At 38.4% G+C, this 20073-nt stretch overlaps 1 protein-coding gene across 8 annotated transcripts in view; it reads right to left on the reverse strand.

Annotated features, from left to right (window-relative positions):
- Positions 1-611: 611 nt before the first annotated feature.
- Positions 612-20073, reverse strand: part of LEF1 (lymphoid enhancer binding factor 1) — a 154871-nt gene continuing 135409 nt past the window's right edge. For all 8 annotated transcript variants that reach the window (XM_073602111.1, XM_073602141.1, XM_073602136.1 and 5 more), the window contains one exon: positions 612-2203. In XM_073602111.1, the coding sequence (XP_073458212.1) occupies positions 2118-2203 (86 nt within the window). In that variant the 3' untranslated portion in view covers positions 612-2117. The remainder of the gene's footprint in view (positions 2204-20073) is intronic.

Raw genomic sequence — 20073 nt, forward strand, 5'->3', positions numbered from 1 at the left:
TTGAATTATTGCAAGGTTGTAGCAGAAGGCAGTGAAGGCATTTTCCATGACAGGTGTGTATTTTCTAGTAAAGGTTCAGATTGTAAGCCCTAATGAGCAGGGCCCTCTGATTTCTCCTGTATTGAATTGTACTGTAACTGTACTGTCTGCCCTCATGAAGTAAAGCACTGTGCAAACAGTTGGCACTATATAACTCCTGAATAATAATAATAATAATAAAAGTTGAAAATTAAAAATATATGACAGGTTGTTTTGGGTAACATTACTATGTTTTGGGTTTTTTTTAGTGCTCCATTGTGCTCTTCCCCAGCTTCCCCACAGACAGTGATCTAAAAGGCGCAATATGAGTTTTCTCTTCATTTTTGCCATTGTTATTGACAAATATCAAAATTAATAAGTGCAAAGTTCTTGTGAAATAGAAATATTCTCTAGTGTATACACCAGCTCACACACGGCATATTCCCTATTTTTAAAGCAAACACTTCTGAATGATGATTTATGGATTATGATCCCATAGGCAATGATAGATGATTTGTGAAACACATCACAAAATGCACATTCTCCAGTAATAATTTTTTATGACACAAAGAAGATGACACTAGATAACTCTGTAGCAACAAATAGTATAATATTTTTTCTGTTTTATTACAAAGCTTTTTTTAAAAACATATGCTCAGCACATTAACTCAAATTGGAATGACAAAAGAAAAAAATAAACTGACAGTTTTCTTTCTGCAAAGCCTGCACTTTGCCATCAGTAAGAGGGAGACATCACAATGTTTTTTTTCCCCAACAACTGGCATCAAATCCCACTATAGGATAGCAGAAGAAAATAATACAAATACAATACAGAACAATTTACATTGTTACAATGAATCCAAGTGCTGGGCTTCTTTTTTTTCACAACATGTGGAAAGAGAATACTCAAAAATGTATCACCTTTTCCTTGGGACGTATGGGAGATGTTTCCAAATAGGCCAAATGTAAGACTCTTCAAGCCTTCCTTAACAAATTACGTTTATATTAAATATAGGCATTTGACAACACAAATCGAGAAAACACTGAAATTATGTAAAAAATAAAGAATCACTTAACTGCTGGCAAAGCTGATTAGTGGAGAAAATATGCCAATAAAAGGTGTAAACCCTTCCATAAGGAATTATGAAAAATGGCACTGAAATCCACCCTACTGCACAAAATTATAAGAGGAAGATAAAATAAACTAGAAGAACCTAGTTTCACTTGATGAGTCTAAAAGATGAACTGGTGAACTTTGCTACATAATTTTATAATCAAGTAGACTGCCTGTTGTCCTTGGCCAACAACAGATTGTTACACAAAATTATCAGTGTTAACTGTTATGCCTTATACCATAATCCTTTATAATGAAACTTGTTTTTCTGCAACTTTGTACTACTCAACATAATGGAAGCTTCCAATATATACAGTACAAGATGGATGTCATTTCAAACAGTACAGGTTCCTTAGTGGCCATAGTCTTATACAAGAATTCCCGCACTTTCAACCATTGAAATGTGGAAGGCTGCTCATTCAACCCTAAAAAATGGGAAAAAAGGAAATAAAAAAAAAGCCATATATTTGTGCGAAAAACAAAAAGAAATCTTTTTGCTGGAAAAGGGAGAGGGCTTAGTTTATACCCTGACTAATAAAATATACATCAATCAACCCTAAATCTGATATATAAAAGCATTCAAGTTTTATGGAGAATAAACAATACAATGATAAAAAAAAAAGAAACAAAAACACAAATTTTGATCCTTTTGCTCCATTTTTAAATAAAAGAGGTTTGTCTTGTCCATGTTTTATGTCAAAAATTAGCACTCTGTTTGGTCTGTGTCTGGTTTAGGAGCTTCACGTATGCACTGAACGCTGCAGGTAGGAAGTATGAAAACTTTGGATTACAACATGTCCTAATGATTCCTCCAATGTTTTCTATCTCTAGGGACATAGCTGCATTACATGAAAGCCCGTGGTACCAGTGGTGCCAAACATCAGGCAGTGATTGTCTATACGGTACAGTGTCTCTAGCAGTGGCATATAATGTCATTGACGGACTCCTTGGAAAAATGTGGCGGTTGTAAGGAAGCTAAGGAAGTTTAACAAGCTTCCATCTCCAGAAGTCCCCCTGTTGCTGTTGTTGCTGCCTTTGCTTTGCACGCTGAGAATGAATTCTTTTTTCCACCTATAAAATAAAAGAAAACATGGTCATCCTTAGTATAATATTGTTTTGTTTTTTTTACAGTATATCCTTCCACCTTTTTTAAAATGTATGTCTGAGCATATAAAAAAATATATATTGAGTATATTTCTGCAATACATAACATATTTTCACATGTTTTGATGCTTTAAAAACACTGCAAATACAGAATGATAGCTGCTGACCCTGCCAAAAATCCAGTGTGCTCCTTACTTGTGCTGCACCTAAACATTGTCAACCCTGCCTGATCCCTTCTGTCAACTGCATAACCCCTTGTGTTATGTGGGCGATGTTCTTACTTATTTAAATTTTTATTTGTTATTTTTACATTTTTTTTTGGAATACTTTTATTCCTATTATAAGGAATGTAAACATCCCCTGTAAAGAAATAAGAATGACAGGTCATCTTTATGGGGAGATCTGGGGTCAAAAAGACCCCAAATCTCCCCTTTACCTTTTAAAAGCAAAATATATAAAAATAAAGAAATCTTTTGCTTTAAAAAAAAAAAAAGAAAAAAAGTTTACTTTTAGCCTGGACCGGAAGTGATCTCATGACATCACTACGGTCCTCCAAGGCCATAGAGACGATCAAAGCGGATCTACTCTGTGATTGCCTGTGTGACCAGCCGGTGGCACCATCAGAACATCTCTCGGGTGAACCGGCAGAAACAGTAAGCCTGAGAAACACTGGCGAGTGGCTGGGTTGGGGGGGCTACACCTCCTCCTGCAGCTTCTGAAAGCGTTCCAGTGGCTAATGAGCCACTCAGAACGCTTTCATGAGAAAACCAGCCACCGGCTGTAAAAACGATACCAGGATTGTGGCTGATATCTTCAACCATAATCCTGGTAAACCACTTGCAAACCGCAGCATATGTATAAGTATTACGGTTGGCAAGTGGTTAAACTTCAGGACTAATATTCCTCAAGTAACAGTTGATATTACAAACACCTGTATCCTGTGATTCCTTGCACTGGCTACATCACACAACTAATTATTAGCAGCACAATAACTGTTTATACAAAGCATTATAGACTGCAGTGGTATAGTAAAGAATCTACTTGCAGTGGTATTCTGGAAAAAAAATACAAACAGTTTTTTCAGAGAATATAACTCTGAATTCTTTTGTGTCTCACATTAAAAATGCACACATCTTGGCAACTCAGTCTATAGCTGTGTTTTTATGGATGGTACAGACCAAGGGCAATGCTATGCAAAATAAATATTTAAGCTGTGGTAGAAACCTCAATACATATTTGCGGACACCTGCTGTTAATTTTTAATATAGCGAATAAATCAGATACAGAAAGCCTCAAATCATACAAAACTTCCAGTAGAGACGCTTTACCTAACTCAACTCTTAAAAAGAAACTTCAATCTACCTAAACAGAAATGTATTATGGTTTGTATATATTCTTTGTATGTTATTTAGAACTAAATATATTTTCCATTTTCTAGCCATATAAATCCTAAATATTTGTATCCCCTATTTAAATCTTGCAGGTGGAAATTTAGGCTTTTGCATATTTATCGGGCTGACTTTAAAGTATTTCCACCACCATTATTTTGAAGTATTGGATCAAGGGGGCCGAAGAGTTTGAACATCTGTTAGGTTGTTACTGCAGCTCATGTCCCCACTGGGAAGCTTCGCTTTCTTTATCTAGAGGGGACATTCAAAATTTTACAGTTGTCATGGGAACAGGAAATCAAAAATCTTCCATGGGGACATCTGTTCCAGTGACCCCTCACTTTGGAGGGATTTCTTCTCACTTCCTGTTGCATCTTTAGGGCAGGAATGATGGGAATTTTACCCAATGGAATACAAAAACCCATAAATATGGGCTTTAGTTATGTCCTACTCCATTCACAATTAAGAATAAAGCTTTAGACTTTGAACTGCAGTTTGAACTAACTGCTTTTGCTAGAAAAACCTGTTGTTTACAAAGATACTGTAGATACTGTAAATACCAAACACTTTTGGTTTGCAGGAGTGCAGAGGTGCATTAAAATAGAACTATAGGCATATTTTTTTTCCATTTTGGATAGAGCAAGAAAGGGTTTTAACCCCTGTCAGACTTTTTTCACCATCTGTGTCCCACTGTGGAGATTTCCTTTCACTTCCTGTCCCATAACTGAACAGGAAGTGAGAGGAAATGCCTGCAAATTGCTAGAATTCCTTGGGGACCCCCAGGTCACCAGAACTAGTGTCCCCATTGGAATATTTCCCCTCTATTATTTTTCTGGGGACAACCCAAAATGTGGTATTTTCTTTTACTTTCACTTTCAATGATAATGGCAAACAGGACAAATACAGAGGATGAATCTCCCTAACAGGGTCCCAGACTGCAATAAAAGCTGATATTATTTATTATTATTATTATTATTATTACAGGTACTTATATAGCGCCATCAATTTACGCAGCACCTTACAAAGATATATTGTTCATCTATGTTGTAAAGCGCTCCGCAAACTGTTGGCGCTATATAAACCCTGTATAATGATAATAACAATTCACATCAGTCCCTGCCCTCAAGGAGCTTACAATCTAAGGTCTCTAACTCACATTCAAACTAAGGACAAATTAGATAGGAGCCAGTTAACCTACCACCATGCCCTTGGAGTGTTGGAGGAAACGAGAGTACCTGGAGGAAACCAACACAGGCACAGGAAGAACATGCAATCTCCAGGCAGGTAGTGCCAGAGTTGGGCACTAATCCATCTCCACTCTATCCAAAACTAGAAAAAAAAGTTTTGCCTTTAGGTATACTTTCCGGCTTTCCATTTCTGAAATCCATAGCAGTACCTAGGCTGAGTATTATAAACCTCTCCACAGTAGCTAAAGCAAGCATTTACACATCGGAAAAGGATAGTTGGGAGTTGCCATATTTCGACTCCTCATATGGTGTTTTTTTTTTCTCTCAGATGTGTTCAGAAACAAATATATTAAAGTGGTTGTAAAGTCACTACTGAGAAATCCAGTAATCCCCACTCTTACAGGAAGATATAATGTGCAGTATCTGTTTAAAAATAATTCAGCAAAATTCCTTATTTTACAGCGCCGCTGGGCACTCATGTGACCTGCCAGTGCACTCCTTCTCTGATCCGAGCACTACAGTGGGAGGGGCTGAGATTCGCCGCTGACGTCAGCCAAGAGGATAGGAGGAAAGCAGCGGGAGGTCACGTGAGCGCCCAGCGGCGCTGTAAATATGTAAATAAGGTATCATTTTTTAAAAATGCAGATATTACACATTAAGAGAGGAAGCTCTCATTATAGAAAGGGAGGACCCCCACCATGCCAACATCCAATAGATATATGAAAAGGGTTGAAAAGAGTGGAACCTCTCTCAAAAATCGCGGACTTGGTGGGCATAACATGAGGCAGTAGATTATAAAAAAGTATATCTTTATTACAAATATTTAAAAAAACATGTAATGACAAACAAACAACACCCTTTAGTGCCGGTTCACACAGGTGCAGCCCGACTTGCAGCGCAACTTTGCAAGGCGATCTGCACACGACTTCAGCGGCAGCTTGCAAAATGACTTCTGTATAGAAGTCAATGCAAGTCTCCCTAAAGTTGTCCCAAATTAGTACAGGAACCTTTTTCTAAGTTGGAGCGACTTGAGTCGTTCCTATTAGAATTGTTCCATAGTACAGGCTAAGTCGCCTGACAAGTCGCCCCTGTGTGAACTAGCACTTACTTGACAAGGTCAACAGATACCCAATAGCGCAAAAACATGGAGGCATGGATCCTTGCAAAAGTAGATATATGTCCGTAATTCACACAAGAAAAGATATGTCTATCAATAGATTAAGTCTTGGTCTTCTCCATGTTAGCTTGTCGATTTCTCAGTAGTAATTTTACAGTTATAGCGGCGGGAGGGGAGGAGCGAGGAGGAGATGGATCACATACACAGATTCACAACGTGACAGTTAGGGAGGGAGGGGGAGAGAGGAGAGACTCAAGATAGTAATCATTGATCGGCAGTCATGATTACCATGGTCAGCACACTAAGGGGGGCACAGGAACAGGCAGGGTCAACCAGGTTTTTTAGAACATAGAGAGGGACAAATGACACAACACAAGCACTATGCCACGTATCCTGCTTTAAAGGATCAGGATCATTTTTTTTCTTTAGGGTTTACAACCACTTAAACCTTACATTCATTATTACTGAATTCTGCCTGCAGTTCCCTTTTAAATTGTTCCATTTATAAATGAATTTTAATACACACAGAAGGCATTCAATGCTCTTAAATAATGAGATATAATGTGCAGTGAGATCTACTTATTTAGATATCCTTTTTAAACGGATTCTTATTCCTGCAATCTGCCTTGTATATTTAACACTACATGAATCCACAGTAGAATACATAGCTGATAATGCCTTGTGAGGGCAGATATTTTTATATCTTTTTATGCCCTCATTAAATAAAATACAATTCTGCACTTTACAAACTGGCAGCAAAGTTTGAATGTCCTTGTCAAGGATAACAGATGTCTTAAAAAGGGTTAAGAGCTATCCAAGCAAACTGCACAGCAATGTTAGTGAGAGCACCCCACAGATCTTATTTACTTTTAGCCTTTTCATCCCAGACGTTCAAAGGGTTTGGTCCAGGTTGCTCTTCCTGGGAAGGTTTTCCTCTCAGCCTAACATGAAAACATTGGGCTTCCTGTTGAGGAATGTCCCGGAGGCGCCAAGCCGTTGGTTCACAACAGCCTGATACAAGAGCTGGGATTCAGAGCTGCTGCCGATTAGGAGCCAGGAATGTCTGCTGCACCAAGAGAAATACAGCTCTGCAGTGTTTAGACCATTCCTTCCCTACTCTGTCTTTGAAGTCAGGAGGTTATAATAACTATGGCAGGCCTGATCCAGACCTCAGCAGTAAGATTGAGGCCATGAAATCTGATCAAATTTAGAGACTTAGAGATTGCAGTGCTATTGATCTGACAATGTCAGTGTTAAGAATATATGGTATTTATCCGAGTATCAATAACTGCTGATATATATGACCTGCTCTGCAATGAATATAAAATTGTCTTTTTTTTTTTCATTTAGGATTTTGTGTTCTTTAGCGTTAATTTTAATATACAGTAACACATAACAGCCAATCAGGAGCCACTTGTACAGGTCTAAATTAAGCAGGCTGATTTATGACTGGTTACTATGGGTTACTGCACCTAATAGGAACTGTTCAAAAAATAGGGTTGAAGGCCATTGCATTACTTTGTACACAGACTGTAAACAATGTGTTAATATAGGGCCCTCTGATTCCTCCTGTATTGAATTGTATTGTAACTGTACTGTCTGCCCTTATGTTGTAAAGCCCTGCGCAAACTGTTGGCGCTATATAAATTCTGTATAAGAATAATAATAATTTCATTTATACTCTTGGCCTATCATTTTTGTTTCTTATGCCACGTACACATGATTGGAATTTCCGTCAGAAAAAACTTGGATGGTTTTTCCAACGGAATACCGCTCAAGCTTGCCTTGCATACACACAGTCACACAAAAGTTCTCTGAACTTTCGACCGCCAAGAACACAGTGACGTACAACACTACGACGAGCCGAGAAAATGAAGTTCAATGCTTCCGAGCATGCGTGATTTTTTGCGCGTCCGAAATTGCATACAGACGAACACATTTTCGGATAGGAACTTTTCCCGACTTAAAAATAGAGAACAGGCTCCTAATCTTTTGCTGCCTGGAATTCTGCCAGCAAAAGACCGATGGAGCATACACACGGTCGCATTTTCCGACAAAAAGCTCTCATCGGAGTTTTTCTGACGGCATTTCCGATCGTGTGTACGCGACATTAGTTTTGGAAAATATTTGCATTTACAACTACTTTAGGCCATATAACCTCTTTCCTACAAATGTCTTATTGGAAAAATGCTGAAATTGATTAGGTTTATTCAATAGGGTAGTGCAGAATTTACTTAATAACTAATCTGACTTCAGTCAGATTAGTTATTAAGCTCAGGAAATTCTGTGTACCTTATGCAACTCAAATGCAATTGGTTGATATAGTTAACAATAGTGTATATTATCACTTTCCTTCTGAATAAGCCTTGTGGCAGAAGAGGTGCTCAACTGCAAGAAGCTTATAACATGAACCAGTTTTTCTTTTTAACGCAACATAGCCAACGTAGGGATAAGGTGACTGGGCCACAAGGGCTGCAGTTCTGCTGTCTGCGCTTTTTTTGCTTCCCCAGCTGCACTAACCTATAGAGCTATTAATCCTGACTTGTGCAGTCATGGTGACATCATAATACTCAACAGATATGGTGCTGCTCAAAACCTGCTGCATACCATATCACTGGCTCTCTCTCTCTGCTCTAGGTGCTGGTCCCTTATGGAGCATGTCCCACTTTGCCCATTCACAGCAGTACAAAGCCCTGGGCCTCATTCTATGAGCATTAACCACATCTCAAATTGGAAGTAAAAGCTTCAGCTACAGTCCCTGTCCACTGGCCTCGCCAGCTGACGCATTTCACCCTGACTGGGCTTCATTTCTGAGGTCATAGAACCTTTTCTACCAGGGCAGAGGTATTCAAAACAATAAGCGCAACAGAGGTGGAGAGAGATAGCTGCAGTTGGCTGCTTCTTAGTGTCAGCCAGTTCAAACCTAATGCTAGTCATAGATGTATAGATTTTCTTTAGAAAATTTTCATTTAAAGAACATTCTTTTGATTTTTTAATCGTTAGGGTCAAAACAAAGTTTGTTTTTAATCACAGTGTCGAGAAAATTCAAAGGAATTTGAATGAATTTTGACAGTGTATGTGGTTTTCATTCATAAAATTACATTCATTTTAAAATAGAATTTTAAAAGCAAGTTACATTTTCGTACGAATATTCTGCTTTGAAAATCTATAGGTGTATGGGCAGCTTAAGCCTATTAACTTGTGTTGCCATAAATCCCTTACTGGCAGCTACTGCAGGTAAAAATTCTGTACATCAAGCTCAGGAAATTCTGTGTACCTTATGGTCTTAACTAGTAAAGAGCATTAGCACAGAGCCCTTCTTTGGCCAGCAAAGCTGGGAACACACCACACAACTGTTATAATGCTGATGTTCTTACATATTTAGATATCTCACTATACATTTTTATCTGACAAGGTAGCCCAGTGGCACTAACATCTAACAACGTAAAGTGTATCTTTCTAAAAAAAACTTTTTTTTTTTTGTGTTTTGAATGGTATGGGGAAGAGTCTATGTCAAGTTTTTTTTATTGCTGCCTATGCCCCCACTGGGAACATTCACCACCCTGTCCTGATGATTATTGTCACTGAAACAGAAAGTCAGGGGATCTCAAAAACGTTGGAAGTGTCCCCAGAACAAAAGGTATTGGGATATCGTCCAATGGGGATATCAGTTCCGGGGACAAATGTCTCTAACTACTGTTGCGTCTCTGGTAGGGATCGACCGATTATTGGTGTGGCCGATTATCTGCAGCCGATATTCACTTTTTTAGAAGTATCGGTAAAAAAACTGACCAATATTACTGATATTGCTTCAAGGGGTTTTACCGGGGTGATGCATGCAGCTGCATGCATCACCCCGGTACCGTTCCTTAGAGTGGACAGTCGGGTTTATTGTAGTAACAACCGATGCGGCTCAGCAGCCGCTCGGCTGTATTACAAGCAGCGGGAGGGGACATCTCGCCCTCCCACCGCCTTCTGCCACTCACTCTGGCTTTTCCATCCCACCGGGAGGCCCGAGCAACCAGCCGGCACGTCCGCCGGCTGTCCGGATGCCGATACTTCATTCAGGTCTCGGATCTAATCATCCAGAAGCGATGTCATGACATCACTTCCCGGATTACTGGCATCTTAAAGGCACAAGTTTAAAAAAATAAAGTATTCAAAAACACCGATCTTGACGTTTTGAATACTTTGAAGTGCAGAGGAGAGGTTTGGGGTGTTATAGACCCCCGATCTCGCTATAAAGAGTACCTCTCACATGCCTAGTACTGTCACAAGGGATGTTTACATTCCTTGTGACAGTAATAACAGTGATAAAAAACAAAAAAAATGTAAAATGACAGTGTAAAATTTTTTATTTTTATGTACAAAATTTTGGCAAAAAATATTGGCTATCAGCAGAGAGGTGGCCGAAATATCGGTATCGCATCAGCACCGAAAAAACAATATCGGTCGATCCCTAGTCTCTGGTACAAGAAGTGTAGAGAAATTTCCCCAATGATACAAAAAGAGCAAACAATAAACTGACAGGGATTTGAGCACTTTCCTTCTCTACTAAAAACAAAAAAAAGTCTGACTATACATACACTTTAATGGGAAATTATAGTCTTTTTAATTTTTTTCTTTATAAACACATGGGAGAGAGAGATAAGCAAAATGTTAATAATTATTAATGTCAATGGTTTAAAATCTTTTTAGATATAGTTAATAACTGTATGGCTATCATTTGAATGTGTAAATTGTGAGTGTGCTGTGGCATATTCCAGTTAGAATAGAGCTGTGCCTATGTTTGCCATTCTGAGAAGATGTGTTCCTTAGGGGTGCTCAAAATGGAATTTCTGCATGGCAAGCAGTATACATCGTACCTCCCAACTTTCCGAGATAAGAAAAAGGGAACACACAAAATGCAACAAGTGATTATTTAAACCAACACCACTACATTTAAACTAAAGTGGCTTTTTAACCTAACAAAAGCAATAAATTTAGGGTTGCATAAAAATATTAGGTGCAGTATAACACTTTTAACAGTTAATAATACAGTTATTCAGAGGTCTATACATCAGGCCAAACAGAGGGACAGCTGGCGAGGATAGATGGGCGAGGGATGTGGTTCCAAAAGAGGGCCAGCCCCTCCTTGCAAGGGACAGTTGTAGAACATCATATGTAAGTCACTCCTACTGATGTGTAAGTTAGACCCATAACTTCCGGAAAGCTATAAATACCTTTTATATTCACTTGTCTGTGTGTGATAATAATTCTTCAACATATGGAAATGCTGCCCTTCACATGCAGGCCCCTAGGGTCTCCATGATCTCCATGGTGAAAGAAAAATACCCTGGTCTATGTGACTCTAGTGGAGGCTAGTGAATATCTGAATGTTTTTTCTCTTTACACTTCCAGTAAGACTGTATTGATCTGGAACATTTATAACCGATAGCCACACGACAAAACAGGGACAAATTCATTTTCAGTATGTTGGGTCTTTAGCAAAGAATGTACACAGGCTTAATCGTTGTGGCTAAAACCACAGCATATTTTAGAAGGGAAATATGCAGTGGGGTTAAGAGAAATACCGGAATTTGCCTGACCATGGGAACAGAGATGACTGTTTGTCTAAGAACAGTGTCACTTTCCATCGGATTGAACTTCTTGATGATTCTGGTTTGGATGTTTGCATGCGTTTTGGGTGGAGTTCTAACCTCAACATCTGCACTGAAAATATATCATCCTATGTTTGCTACAGCAACTTTAATAATTTATATTGTAGATATTTACTAGTGGAAGCTTTTTCACCATGTTTGTATTTCTACTCGAAATGTTATAGGAAAACCTTATATAAGAAGGTACAGTCTTCTGAATAAAACAAATTAAAAGACAGATCCTCTTAGTAGAATAATAGGAATTGTATGTACTGTACATGGTTGATCACACTATAGTAACTATCAGAAGCCATTTACAAATATAAATGGGGATGTCTGTTTCCAGTGCTGGAGAGGAGAATGGAGCGGACGGGACAGCTTTTACACAGGAACGGTATCTACTTGCACCTGCATGTGTAAGTTATGACCAGGAACTGAAGTTGTTCAATTTTCCAGCTAAGAGAAGAACCCATGATTCCTATATGCCCTGTAGTTTCAGTCACCTATGGTGGATGTTACACTGCCAAAGTGGAGAAGATACATATGGTAAATCCATTTCTGTTGGTGCGCCCTGTGGTTCCCCTGTGAAGACTCATCAACCAGGTCCACACACCTCTGAGCTCGTTTAGACCACCTATGATTTGGGGTCTTGGCTTTTGGTAAGAGGCTGTGTGTGTGACAAGGTGGAGGGATGCACCAGAGACATTTTGGTTAACACAATGCCCTGATGGATTTATTATAAATAGTTCATGTGGTGTTAATTTTATTTTTATTTTCTTAGTGTGTATTTTCTTAATTTTTGCTGGTGATATTTTGATCAGTCGGAAGGGACTGATAATTTTATTTGTTGAAAGTTCTATTTTTTTTAACAGAAGAGTTGAAAGTTTTATTTAATTTGGTTTAAATTGATTAACACTGAAACTGTGTGTCATGTACAATTACCTCTTGCCCCACGTTAGCCATGGTATCAACAGGTATAAACATTTAGAGATGTGCGTGTAGCTTGCAGGGGGAATGTGTTTTCTCAATAACTTGGAATGCCACCATCAAACAAATTCTATAAAATGTGTAGACAGGAACCTAAAGATCCGATAGGATCCATAAGACCCAAGTAATAACATTTTAAATGTGAGCCCTTTTAAATGTTTACAAAGTCATGCCTAACAGCGGGCACCACAAGATTCCTGCTTTTACTTTTCTTAGCCAGTAAACCCTCTTTTGTGTGCCTTTCTGAATCTATTTTTCTTTGCATCTACAGGCCTTACTTCTGTAACCTCTGCCGTTCTTTTGGCAATTGAGACTACTGTGATTATCCAGAAGATGACAGCTGTCTACACTAATCCCTAAAGCCAGACCACATAATGCAAAAACTACCTGCTTTCCCCATACTCCCATGCCGCTCAGTTCACCTGCGGGAGCACTAAGTATAATCCTTGTGTAAGCTCCAGGTCTGTCCTTTTTTGTTTGGCCTGGCAACTGGCCATTCAGGCTCAAGCACTGCATTCTGGGAAAATGAGAAGAAGGTTACTTCCTCCACCATACGCTGGTATTCTGAGGGCGCCGACAGAAGAGTGGGAGCAAGGTGCAGGTTAGTACTTGCCCCAGTGCTACTGACAGTGGGCAGATGTCTCCCCTTCTTTTATTCTCTATGTCCATTATTTTTCCTGTTTTAATAGGAACAGCATTAAAGTACAGTATAACTAAAGGCAAAACTTTTTTTTAAGTTTAGGATAGAGTGGAGAGTGATTAGAACCCCTGACAGTTTTTATTGCTGTCTTTGTCCCCATTAGGGAAATTCATCCTCTCTATTTGTTCTATTTACCATTATCATTGAAGGTTGAAGTACCCTGTTTCCCCGAAAATAAGACCTAGCGTGATTGTCGGTGATGGCTGCAATATAAGCCCTACCCCCCAAATAAGCCCTATCCTGTTTCCCCAAAAATAAGCCCTACCCTGAAAAGAAGACCTGCAAGGACTTTAACTAGGGCTTATTTGGGGGTAGGGCTTATATTGCAGCCATCACCGACAATCACGCTAGGTCTTATTTTTGGGGAAACAGGGTAATAGAAAATCTTACATTTTGGGCTGTCCCCAGAACAGAAATAGATGGGAATCTTCCAATGGAGACACCAGTTCTGGTGACCTGGAGGTCCCCAAGGAATTCCCTTAATTTGCAGGGATTTCCTATCACTTCACATTTGGCTATGGGTCAGGAAGTTAAGAAAAACTCTGCAATTGGACACAGATGGCAAAAAGAATCTGACAGGGTTAAACCCTCCCTTACTCTATCCAAATTGAAAAAAAAAAAAAGTTTTGCCTGTAGTTCCACTTTAATGTTTGTAGTCATACTCCAACCTACTGTTCTTCCGTCTTCAAACATATTGTCCCGAACAGACTGCTTACACTTACTGCTTCAGTAGCAAAGTGTCCCTAGAAATAACTGTAAAATGTTGGCAGCTATAAAACCTCAACTCTGTACAAGCTGTAACACATTTTCAGGCAGCAGTGAGTGCTGGACTCCTAGTTAAAATGAGAAGCACCTTTGAGAAAAACTCTGGCAGTACTAAGCAGACAGAAAAACAGGTCATATCAGGATTCTTTTCAAGAAACCACAGGCATGCAACTAGCAGACTAAGGACTGCCCACATCTGAGGCTTCACTGGGGGGCTTATTGCTGAAGCCTTGCCAAGCCAGGCATGCCGCTGCACGGCCCAATCCACAAGTAAAGTCGGCACAATCAAAGGCTGCAATTACAGTGCCCTGGCTGTGGTTAGGCTTCAAAGAGAGTGCTGCAAGTCACATTTTACATATGTGAAGTCCTAGGCTCAGTGCTCAGTAAAAGCCACTGTGTGCTTATTAGTTGGGCTTCACATTTAATGCCACTGCTGTGAAGTTCCTGGTAACACCCGAAAATATTCCCAGAGAGGCCTTGTGTCTTTTCAAGGCGTAGTACTTTTTTATTCACATTGACGTTGGTGTGGAAATGCTCAGCAATGCTGAACCCTATGTACAAGCTGTTCACACAATAACTCACTGTGTTTTTTTATTTAAGCAGTGTAGAAGGCAATGATGATGTGCAAAATGTTCTATTTGCTGTGAAAGATAAATTCTAGTTTGTTTATTTAATACATTTTACATGTTGCGCTTTCCCTCTTTAATGCCTAACTCCAGGCAAAGTTTTTTGGACAAAGCAGGGGAGGGATAGAAAATACAGAAGGTTTTTTGCTATATAGAAATGCATCCAGGAAATGCACCATGAAATACATTTTCACGGTACATTTCCTGCACCATAGAGACTGATACCTTCTGAGTGAGGAGACTCCCTCTTACTTCCTGTGTGGTCATTGAAACAGGAAGGGAGTACACACCTACAGCAATACATTTTTTTTTGTATATAGAATACACATGTACTTTTTATTATTAGTTAAGCTAAATTATACCTACAGGACACATAACAAACACCAAGCAAATCGAAAAAGCAAAAATAAAATCTCTCTCTTAACACATATCGAGGGTAATTGCCCAAAGGGACAAAAAACAGGGGAGTGGTGTTTCCGTGAAACATGTAGTGGATGGCATTCTACCTTGAAATTTTGTTTCCCTACAATCGGCTATACTATTATCAATATTTTGGGATATGTAGTTGTATATTCATATTTGTTACACTCCCCACAATATAAAGGGATGCATTATTTATTTTAACTTTTCATACTGATGTATGTTGGTTTTACAAATTATGAATTTTGTAATAAAATGGTATTTTATTTTGTAAAATATTGTATTGGTGCATGGGGTACCAGGAAAGTCAATTTATGCTCCATTTTCTTGTGATCTCTCTTAATATACTGCACTGGCCTGCCCATAAAATACTTGGTATAATGACCACCTTATTAATACGTTTTGTCTTATTAGCTAAAGCAGTCCACAATTGTCACAGTTCACCATATATTATACATTTAATAATTATTCCTAAACACAATAGTTCGACTTCACTTGAGAATTTCACTCAAGGGTATGTATATCCCCCTATGGTACTTCAAAATATGTTGTAATCCAAAAAATATTTATATCTCTCCCATAGCAAACCATAATTTAATTTAATTATTCACAGTTCTGGAAGATTCTCAAGTGCTTGTTTGGTACCTGATATATGCAAAATAAGTTATAGATCTCAAGTAGACCAATATCAATTGAATAGAGGAATCTTTATTGAATTGCCTATATCTGCTATATATGAACTTTCAAGTGCAGCAAGATGCCACGTTGAAGACATAGGTTGAGATAATCGCTGTATGCTGTGTGTTTTGTAAATACTTTCATTGGATTATGGTTTAACTATGGGGAGATATACATTTTTTTGGATTACAACATATCTTGAAGTACCAGTCTATATGGACATAGATACACCATACACCGTAAAGGTAATCATTATATCAAATATTTTTAGAGAGAGACCTACATAGAAAATTAGGAGCTATTCTCCTTTTAAATATAGTGGTTAGTGGTTGACTTTTATTGTTTATTATGTGCCCAATAGACATAAATAACTTTTAAAATTATGACAAAGTGATAACAAGTATAAAGTAAAGATGGCCAAAGGACCGGCACCCAGAAGAAATAATAGGAGAGGATGTCAGCACCCGGCAAGGGATCTTACGCTGGGACATAGGTTAGTGTCTACAGAGTTAATCTCCGCTTTACACTGAGTACTACAGTTGAGCTTACACTTCTGTATACTTGTTCTGTAAACCAAGCAATTTCTGTGAACTTCAATAAAGATTTCTCATGCATTCTTTTATGTATAATATTTTTAAAATCTAAAAAAAAAAAAGTATTTTTAATCTTTGCCAGCAACATGTGTTTGGCCATGTCTTACTACTAAGTGGCAAGCCCTACTCAGAACACATTACAACCAATGGGCACAAGCTGTTGTTGGGTCTATGAAGGTGACACCTTTGTATGCAACACCACAGATCTTGAGAGCTTTCCTCTCAGATGTGTTGTCATACACAGACCTTGTGTGTGTTTCATTATACAAAGAGAGCAGGCAAAAGCAGAATAACTTGCTTATTGCTAAAGCAGAGAGGGGTCAATAGTTGATGTTGCCTGACAGAGCCTAACCACATTCATTTATAGAAAGTCTAACATTGAAATTCACAAGAACTTATGTGTGGCCTTCAAATGATCGTGGTAAGGACTGAGCAAAATAAACAGAGCAGAGCCCCATCCCTGTAATATGTAGGCTGACTTCCTACAGCTGCCATGCAGATCTGCTGGTTTAATCCCCTGAACTGAATAGTATGTAGAAAGTGAAGTCAGAACTTCTGATTTTCATGAAAGGTCATGAGTTAGGGACCTTAGATTGTAAGCTCCTTGAGGGTAGGGATTGATGTGAATATACAATGTATATGTAAAGCGCTGCGTAAATTGACGGCGCTATATAAGTACCTGAAATAAATTTTAAAAAAAAATGAAAAACAATAATGTAGTTATTATTTTAAATTCATTTCTGAGGTTGCTGAGCTGGTGCAAATAATTCCATTACATAAAGGGGTTGATGTACTAAAACTAGAGCACGCAAAATCTGGTGCATGGAAAACAATCAGCTTCCAGATTTTTTTTGCGTGTTAAAGTTTAATTGAACAAGCTGACGTTAGAAGCTGATTGGCTACCATGCACAGCTGCACCAGATTTTGCACTCTCCAGTTTTAGTAAATCAACCTCAACATGTTTTAGAAATTGGATCTTTATTAAAAGATTACTCTGCACTAAAGTGATTTTAGTTATAAGTGGAATCTGATGGGTTGAGTTAGCCTCTGTTCTTTTTCTTATATTTCTTAAACAAACAGGGAGATCCATCAGCCATAATTTCTGACTCTGTTGTCTGTTATGTCAGGAAGTTTGGGGTGTTCCTGTCCACCATTGAGTGTTTCAGTACCCCCCTTTGTATTCTCCATACTATAAAATGAATATGAATCTAAAAGGCAGAGTGGGACCCCCTCATAATGAACACAGCAGGCATGCGCACCCAGAAACTCAGGCACAAAGATCTTACAATACAGTCTGCAGAAAATATAATAAACTGCCGCATGATTTAATCTTTAGCATCTATAAAAAAAAAACTGAAATATTAGTTTTCTGTGGATGGACTTTTAAATTGAATTTTAAATCCTCCTTTAATTGTGAATTCTGTTTTTAATAAACATTACAAAGAAAACTAATTGTGATATTAATAGATGATAATAATAGCATTTCATGTGCGGAACAAGTACATTTCTTGCGGCAAATTTTATAAACCCGAGATTATCCCAACCATGCATTTAGCATTGATCTTTGTTGTTCTGATGTTTTTGAACTGATGAAAGCTGATTGATGTACATGGTTTTCTACATTTTCCAGATCTATTATTTTCTTTTTTTTGCACCTATCAAAGTCGAAATATGACTTGAGTTCTACTCTCTATGAAGTTCTATCCATTATTAGCTGCTTGTATAATCTGCATTTTCCTTAACAGGGAAGTCTCAAATACTGACCCATTATATCCAACGTCTGCCCCATCATAGAAATCCTCTACTTGATTGATTCTGCTAGTAAAAATGAGTAACTACCCTAGCACTAGTGGACACAATACCCAACATCTCCAGGTGGTGGCAGCAAACTACAAAACATGTATTATAAATAGTGCTGTTGGAATAAGTCATTCATTAGGATATAAAACACAGTCTTGAACTGGTTTATCAACCTGTATTTATGATGCTGGAAATACATATTAAATACATTAGTGCCTCCATGCAAAGCACAGAATAAGGTAAAATATTTAGAGGTCACACAACTGCCTATTTGAACACATTTTAGCATCTTCAAACCTCGGATGCCATTTCCTTTTTGACTACTAGTAGCAGATAATCTAAACAAAAATGTTTCCATAGTAGCTAATAACAGATACATTTAAACAAATAGATATAACCTATTTGCAATTTTGTCTAAGGGCTTGCTTACACTATATCCGTTGAGCTGCACTGATCCGCATAGTGCAATGCAGACTCAATGCAAGGGCACATAGAAAGCAATTGTTTTCTACACAGCCCCGTTCACACCATAATGCTGTGTTGAGATGTGATGCGCTGCATAAAAACGTAGCAGACCTGCATTCCTATGCAGAGCAACTCACCGCACTGCATGTCACCACAAACTAGCATTGAAGTTTAGAATGACATGTAATTTTGTGATGCTTCCAATAAAAAAAAATGTGAACAATGCAATACATTGTAATAATGCATTGCACCGCCCCCCACTCACTTGTGTGCGTGCATTTTAACGTGCAAGCTGGCGTGAATGAGCTTGTTCTTCAAAGCTGGTAGAGCTGTTAACATGCAATTGAGCTAAATTAGCTCAGCAAGATTAAAAATCATTGGGAGTGAGTATGGGCCATGCTATGTTTATGCTCACCTCCACCAGTATACTATTAAAATGTTACTAAACCCATAAAAAGTAAAATCAGTCTGTATATGTAGTAAAGCATGCTTGTGATACTCACTGTGGAACCTAAAGGGTTAATCCTGCGCATTGTGTAAAAAGGCTGTTTGATCCTATCTTCTCTGATCCTCCCCTTCTTCCACTGTCCCCAATCCATCTTCTGATAAGACAGAGCCTTTGGAGTCACTCTGCACATGCTCAGTTTGGTGTATATTGCTAGAGAGTTTTTTTTTTTCTTGGGAGGGTGCTTGTGATCAGCACAGGGCCAATCAGCACTGTCCAGACAGAGGGTCAGGGGTCCTGCAGCTTCAGAGGACAGTCAGAGGAGAATGAAAACTCCTCCTACAAGCTTTAACCAGACGCTGACTGATATATACTGCAGTTGAGAAAAGGTATTTAGCAGTTTATATTTACTAAAACTATTGCATTTCCATGTTCTGTGTACTGTGGGAGACCAGATATAGTGAATGCAGGGTACTGGGTTTAGTAACACTTTAAGTGCTGGAAGGACAACTTCTGCTGGTCAATGGAAGCTCAGCTTTTTTCGTCCCAGGTCAGACCTGCTGAGATATTACTAGCTATGGAGAGTATGGGGCCTACAAAAAATGGTTTTCATTTTCTGAATTCTTTCACATGAAATCTTGAGCCTTCAAAACTTCATTTACAGCTTTATACACAGCAAAGGGTTTTTTTTTGTTTTGTTTTGGTGATGCAATAACATCAGTAATTTTTTTGTGTAATGGGAAAGCAAATGCTGAAAGTCAAATGTGAACACTGGACAACCATATACATTATGTATAACAAACACTTTTGTACTACAGTTCATAGTAATGAGAGTAACTTTTACAAAGTACAGTGTAAGTGATCCCATGGAAAACTGGGACAGAAATATAGCAAGTCATACTGCTGCCGCTTCTAAAATGTCTGCAAATAATTGAGGCTTAAGATTCCATTATGGAATTCATTAGCGTCCCCAACCAAAACCCGAAATCAGAGGGGAACTTTCCTCCATGATTAAAGACAAATGGAA

The sequence above is a fragment of the Aquarana catesbeiana genome, linkage group LG01 (assembly GCF_042186555.1).
Source record: "Aquarana catesbeiana isolate 2022-GZ linkage group LG01, ASM4218655v1, whole genome shotgun sequence".
In the NCBI taxonomy this organism is placed as follows: Eukaryota; Metazoa; Chordata; class Amphibia; order Anura; family Ranidae; genus Aquarana; species Aquarana catesbeiana.